The 7752-nt window shown below is 35.3% G+C and overlaps 1 protein-coding gene across 1 annotated transcript; it reads right to left on the reverse strand.

The window, feature by feature from the left end:
- Positions 1-1109: 1109 nt before the first annotated feature.
- On the reverse strand, positions 1110-4783 carry LOC111403564 (epoxide hydrolase A-like). The gene is made up of 3 exons (XM_023032117.1): positions 4170-4783; positions 2070-2311; positions 1110-1601 (listed from the first exon to the last, which is right to left on the reverse strand). The coding sequence occupies exons 1-3, from the start codon at positions 4632-4634 to the stop codon at positions 1355-1357; spliced, it is 954 nt and encodes a 317-aa protein (XP_022887885.1). The 5' UTR covers positions 4635-4783; the 3' UTR covers positions 1110-1354.
- Between the last annotated feature and the right edge of the window lie 2969 nt (positions 4784-7752).

The raw sequence follows: 7752 nt of genomic DNA on the forward strand, positions 1-7752 counted from the left end.
TATTTAAATCACTATGAGAATGTCCCCAGTCAAACGCAGACATTTTACATTTGGGGTCACAATTAAATTTTGAAAAATAAAATAACGAATTTTTTTCTATTACTTCATATCTATTATAAACTATTATACTATTTTTTCATCTTGATTATTTTTATATCTAAAATTTTTATATATATAAAAAAAAATTGATCATTTTTAGGATTTTTTTATTATTGTTACTTTTTCCTCTCAATCATTAATTTTTTTAAAAATAATCTAACAAATTTCCTAATAAAATTTTTGACGTCATTTGGAAAAAAAAATTAATTGATCGAAAGGAAAAGATAACAATAATAAAAAAAATCCTAAAAATGATTGAATTTTTTTATTTATAATTTTTTTTTTAAATATAAAAATAATCAAATTGAAAAAGTAGTATAACAATTTATAACCCCTATGAAATAATAAAAATTTTATTAAAAATTTTTACGTCAAAAAAATAAAAAATAAAAAAATGACGTCATACCACATAAAATTTCCTAATAAAATGATGTAAATTATATTGAGAATTTTTTCGTGCAAAAATAATAAATATTAATAAAATAATTGATTTTTTTTTTTTAAAAAAAAGACAAGTTATACGTTTCTTTTTAGCATACACGTTTGACGTACGTTTAACTATTTTTTATATTCATTTAGATTATTCGATATGTTTATAATATAGTTCTTGAAATGAGCTTCAAGAGGATATAAAAGATTTATGTATATGACTAGTGTATAATTGTCGAAAAATTTTTAAAGTCAGTTTGTTATCGAAATTCTATAAATATTAGTTTGAAACTATCTATTTTGACGCGTCATAACATTTTCTATGATTGACCATTTCGCACAACATCAACGACATGAAAATACTAGTATGTGAGTACTTCAAAATGATATTAAAAATGCAGTATTCAATTTCGTTTGAAATTTTACAGTGAGCTCCAAAACTAAGAGGGGGGAAAAAAAAGTTGAAAAAACTAGAGGGTCTAGTGACCCTAGGGACCCCCTTGGGTCCGCCCATGATTATGTCCCAATGTTTTGCAAGATTTTGGTCAAGTGCATGCATGAAATCGATGGTAAAGATTGACTTAATGTTAATTGAACTGGTATATAACTCACACTAACATAGAATGAAACATTCCGGTTTGTTAGTACAATGTATTTGCCAGAAACGACTAACATTTAATGTTAAGAGAATACACAACAGTAATAATTCCTAGGTGATACCCTCGCCAACATATCAATCCTAACTCGGAAGGAGTCTTGTTATCCATGTCGTGAAATTATCTCCCAAGACGGGTTGTGTGAACATGTGCAAGGAATCAAAAACAGATCAAAACTTCCGGACAAAGTCGTAAATATGTGCACTGATTTCATCCGGTTTTTCTTGGTTAAGAAAGTGAGCCACTCCTTCCATGACAACTACTTCCTGCAAAAATGGCACCTCTCGTTTGAAGCCACCACCATGTATATATTCCTTTACACCTGGATTATTATATGTAAGGTCGAGATCTCCCACAATAAACTTAACAGGAACCTTTATTTGCACCCCGGTCCACGGTGCTGTGAGCTCCCAATTCCTGCAGCAGTAAGAAAGAAAATATTACACAGCTTGCAAAAACAATCCTGCAAAGAACTGTTATGTACTAAACCCCATGGGCAAGTTCGTTAAGTATTACTATTATGCATCTAGAATAATATTCTGAACTAGAATTTTTTTAATATTGTTTTGTACTGTTGATCTATCTTACCAAACATATGACAAAGGTTACCAATCAATATGAATGAAGAGATAGCGAGCCTCATTAACATCATCACAACTTTTAGTGAGTCACCAAATCATGCAAGACCGACGAATGTGCTCAACAACGTTGTTCAGGGAAATTAAGCACCATGTGTTGAATATTGGCCAAAAAGACGTAACAAGAAAAATGAAATGATCAATAATCCATGTCAAAGATGTATCACTCAAATAAAGCATGGATCCTAAAAGAATATATAACGTATTAAAGGGGAAAAGAAAAATTAAAAATGCGAGTAAGACTTACAGGTCCATAGCTCGATAGTAATTTAATCCACCCGTGAAGCCTGTTTGGTAAAATTTGCTAGAATAATAATTGACATCATCTTCTGATAACCAAGAGGGCAACGTAATTGAAGAATGAGGCGAGCCCCCAAACCCTCTACTTTTAGGAACAGAAAGTGGAGCTGGATTTCGAGATGTTAAAAATTTCTTGATCAATCTTCCTGTGTTAACACGAGCAAACTCCTCTTCCACTTCCCCAGGTTCCTACAGGAAAATTAACAATTCAATTGATTTCGTATACAAAAATTTGAACAAGATGTTCAACATCAGAGCACGTACAAGTCATATGGTACAGACAACTATAAGATGCAACTGATCTACAAAGTCACGAAGAAGCCATTTACTGAGTGATATTGCCAAGTTGAATACTCGAGGGCTGGTACGTCTCGAGGGCTATTATACCTCGAGGACGTTACATAATCTTATAATTCCATTCTGAAGGTCTAGTCCTCGGGGTTTTATGGTCTTCGGGATGTTTATCCCAAGGACTCAATTCCCCTTCCCAAAATTCACAAGTCCTCGGGGTGATGTAATCGAGCAATACCCTTCCAACCAAACTCTTTATCCGAGCCCATAAGAAGTCTTACCTTCTGAGGACTCTAATATGATTCAAACACCTCAACCCAGGACTCCTACGTCCACAAGAACTCTATGTCAACAATAGTATCATTGGTCATGCAATTATATTACAAATAATATACTTCTTTCAAGCGGGACTCTATTGGATAAGAACGTCCAACTTATTCAATCATATTAGGAGTGCACTACCTACCGCTATAAATACAGGACCCAGGTCCATTATTCAAGTACGTTCTACGGCTTAAGCATCGGAGAGGCGACGAGCACACACCTCGTTGCCTTTGTTTCAGGTACTTGGAAAGCTTTGTTCGTGTCCATTATCAGCCATCATCCTCGAGATACGCAAGGTATGATTTTTGATAGCATCACTGAGGTATTGTCATGTCTCATATATGAAACAAGTGAAACTCAATTCATCATCTTAAAGACCAGAGGACCAACATGAATTCGTCAAATTCAAGAACAATGAATGACCAACTATATTGAAAGTTTAAACAAGGTCTAAAACAGAGGAGCAAAAGCATTATAGCCAAGAATAGCAAATTGTTAATGAAAACGATATACTTGTTAAAGCAGGAACTCATTAGTCCAGGCTTAATTCTACTTCTTCCCAACCAAGCTCAACAATGTTTGTACAGAACGGAACACACAAGAGGTGTTTCATATATCTTCCTGTTTGCTCTCTCAGAAACAGCAATATGAAGTCCTTAGAAGCAAGGCAAAAGGTCCATACAATGCACTTCAACATTTGCACATTGTTGGCAAATTTTTGAAAAGTGCTCTCTATTTCAAGTTTTTCACAATAGTATTTCCTGCCGCTTTTTCACATAACAACTCAATGTTGATGGAAAGCTGGAAACAAATCAAACAAACCTGACCAGAATACGAATTCACACAACCCACATGACCAAATAACTTGCATTGAGTAGTTGAGACCATTAACCACCTCATTTAAAAAATTACTTTATTGGCTTTACCTTTTTTCAAAAAATAAATGCACGTAGTTCAAGTTTTCGCCAGATTCACCAAGGAATATTTTAGTCTTCAAAGGATTTCATCAAATCAGACTTTTGGTAACAAGGAATTTATAAAAATAGATACATCATAAATGCAGACTACATCCTAATACAGAAGCAAATCTTTGCACCTCATACACAGGGAAGAATCTTCAGTGGGGCGGTCATACCACGTGGGTGGTGTGACCGCCCAATGCCAAGGTGGCACACCGTTACTGAAGATTCTCTCCATACACAGATAAATGATCTCATCACCTTATCCCCCTTAGCACTAACCAATAATAGCCATAGCACCCTACCACCAATCAGTAATTATCCTAGTGTATTAATTTCACTCAATCATAAACAAATTAAAACCAAACAATCCCACCAACAGGGTAAAATCGGCATCCATTTAAGCATTAAAAGTAATAATTGACTATCAGGATGAACCCGAAAATCGTATGAATCAAACCGAATTATAGTACCTGAAATCTGCAAATATAATAATCATCCCCAAAAATAGCACGCATAGATTCAACAGGTTTTCTCCTCGGATTTCTCGGATGAAATACAACGCTCAAATTGACTAAAGCCTTAATCCGGTCCGGCCGGAGAAGGCAGAAGTACCAGGCAATAACAGCCCCCCAGTCGTGGCCCACCAGGAAGATCCGGTCCAGGCCCATAACATCTAACAGACCCACTAAATCACCCACTATGTGAAAGGCGGTGTAGCTGGTGGCGGAGGGCGGCGCGTCAGTGTCACCGTAGCCGCGAAGATCAGGGGCGATGGTGCGGTAGCCTCTGGAAGAAAGGGAGAGCATTTGATGGCGCCATGAATACCAGAGCTCCGGGAAACCGTGGAGGAATAGGATTGCAGGGCCTTGACCTATTTCTGCAACGTGCATATTTATTCCGTTTACATGGATTGTTTTGTGTTGAATTTTGTCCATTGTTTCTGCTTCTTGCTCTTCTCCAGTGAAGGGTAGGGTTGGGGGCCTACGACAGTTAAGCTTTAGTTACAAAGATGGTTTACAAAAATAGCATAATACGGCCGTTCTGAAAGATACCCAGTACCCAGGGTGATAGTTCTCTGAGTGCCGTGATGAATTTATTGATTTTTATTTTTTACACACTAATTATTAACATTTCTCTACCCAAAATAAAATTTAAAAAAAAAAAAAGGAGGAGAGAATAAAACAATGGAAGAAAACTAATAAGATCAAAATTTAAGAATGTGTTTGATTACATTTATTTTTCATGAAAAATATCAGTTTTCTATCTAAATTTCTACTTGGGGTGTTTGATTGCTATTTTTTCATGAAAAATATTTTTCAACTTTTAAAAATATGCCTAATTTTCTTTGTTTCTAAGAAGAGTGTGTTTGATTGATATGAAAAATATCACCCAGAAAAGAAAATGTTTTCCTTGTTTTGAGGAAAATAAAAATCACCTCCACCCAAGGAAAATATTTTCCTTAAAAACAAAGAAAATTAGGCATATTTTCAAAAGTTGAAAAATGTTTTCCATGAAAAAAATAGCAATCAAATACTCCAAGTTGAAATTTGGGTGGAAAACTAATATTTTTCATAGAAAATAAATGTAATCAAACACACCCTAAATGTGTATTTCACTATAATAATGATCCTATATTTTCTCCAGTGGGGACACATCTATTGGCAGGGTGCCTGCCGCATTTCTCTAGCATCTCTCTCCCACAAAAAGAATTTTGCTAGAAATCTTGGGTCCCCTAAAAATCCTGGGCCACAGGGTAAGTGGCTTAACCCTAACAAAAATTCATCCAAAAAGCGAAAGTGGACATTAAATATACTAATACATTTAAAGATTCTATTTCATAAATCATATATTATCGTGTTTGATACATATTAATGTAAAAATGAGAATGAAAAATATAGCCATTACGGACCCCACACAAGGGATAGAAAGTCAAATGTGATGATTTGATGTGATAGATAACGATCATATTTTTCATTTTAATGCGCAAATAATAGGAAACAAGCGAGGGCTAAGTTTACTCATTCAAAAATCAAAATTTTTTATTAATTAATGTATTTAAAAATTAATTAATTTACCAACACAATTTCGAGCCCTACATTATTTCACCCTCAATTCTCCCTCTCTCTATTCTCACCTCTCTGTCGGAAGTCTCTAACTATTCTCGCCTCTCTCTTTGTTGAAAATAACGCTGTCGGAGACGGCTCCATTTGTTAGCACGATACTAGTAAGCCAGAGCTTCGGGAGGAGCTTCCTTCAAGTGGGTGCGATATAATATGATGATTTTGTTATTTTGACCGATAAATTGGGATTATTATTATACATCAAAAGCTTGAGAACGAGAGATTTGCTTTGTAAACGTTGGAGAGAGGAACGAGATGCCATGGAAGTGCCTCTGCCTCTGCAGTTTCAGAGTCCAAAAGAATAGGCTATGCCAACGGTGTACACGGACCAATGTTAAAAACTGAACCCAAACTGATCCGGCTAGATTTGACCCAAACACTTCTGATTTGTTAGGTGTCGACAGATATGGTGTTAGTGGAGGCTCTTGGTGATTTATTTGTTGATTTGGAGAGGTGATGGTGGTGTTGCAGTGGGTTAATCTAGCAGGCAAAAGAGAGGACACATGGGCAGTGCTTTTGGGGGGTTCTTTTTGTGGTTTGGAAATTGAGGTGGTAGTGGTGTGACGGCTGTTATGGCGATGGTAATGATAGTGTTTGCGGTGGTGGCGAAGGTGAAAGCGGTGGTGTGGTGTTGGTGGTTACAGTTGTCGTAACTTTATGGTATCAGTTTGTGACCAACTGTTTGGGGGGGGCAGTGAGGTGATGGTTGTGTTGTTGGCTGTGATGGTGAGGCCGAGGTAGTGATGGCAATACTCAGTTTGGCTCTTTAACCCATGAGCTTGTGTTTTTTAAAAAAAAAAATTGCACCTTTTTTTTAAAATTTTTTTTTCATATTTTTGGACGAGCCCAAGCCGCCCACGAGCGGCCGAGCCAACGAGCCGCTCGGCCCGTTTGACATCCCTAGGTCGAGGCAATGGTCGTGGGTTGTTGGCTGATTTTTTTTTTTTTTTTTTTTTTGACAACTATTATGGTTTTGCAAGACCTGTTGGTGGTAATGATCATAGTGACGATGGTTGTAGGTGGGATGAGATTGGATTGGATTGTGGCCAATTATTTGGTTGATTGTGACTAATAATTGGTTGATTTGTAATATGTGACTTAAAAATTGTGACTGTGACTCATAAGTGATTAAATTGTGACCAAAAAATTAATCGTGATCAATTAATCTAATAATTTGCAATCAATAAATGAGTTGTAATCAATAAAAGTTTTGATTTTGTGATCGACGAATAATATGTGACTTATAAAATTTATGATTCGTGATCGAAAAATAATATGTGACTTATATAATTTTTGATTTGTGATCAAAAAATAATTTGTGACCAATAATTTAATGAGTTGTGACTAAAAATTAATCTGTGAATAATTAATTTTTTGATTTGTGACTGATAAATAAAAATGTAACCAGCAAAATTTTTGAATTGTGATCATAAAATAATTTGTGACATAAAATTTTTGATTTATGACCAAAAAAATAAGTGACTAATTAAATTGTATGTGACCTAAATATATTTAATTAATAGAATAATTAATTATTTTATTAAATCATAAAATAAATTTTAATAAAAATCTGATATTTGAAGTTTGAAATTTGTTTTCTTGATTTTGAAATGTGTAAAAATTTCTCCGAAGGAAAAATGCTAGCTGTTGACATATAAAAATTCAGCCCAAATCGAACGGCTCAAGGAATGAAGCCTAATTGGAGGATCCCCAAATCAGATAGCCCAAAGAACGAAGCCCAATCAAACAATTTAAGATGAAGGCCCAAATAGGGAGGCCCAAGAACGAGGTAACGCCATCGCCCAAGTTTGCAAGTCGCCTAGAATCTGGGCGAATGGAGTGCCATGCAGTCGCCCAGAGGTTTTACTCTATTCTCGCCCAGACCTTCAAGTCGCCCAAGGTTTTAGCAAACATAAAGTGTTGTGGTTATCAA

This window comes from Olea europaea, chromosome 11, assembly GCF_002742605.1.
Source record: "Olea europaea var. sylvestris chromosome 11, O_europaea_v1, whole genome shotgun sequence".
In the NCBI taxonomy this organism is placed as follows: Eukaryota; Viridiplantae; Streptophyta; class Magnoliopsida; order Lamiales; family Oleaceae; genus Olea; species Olea europaea.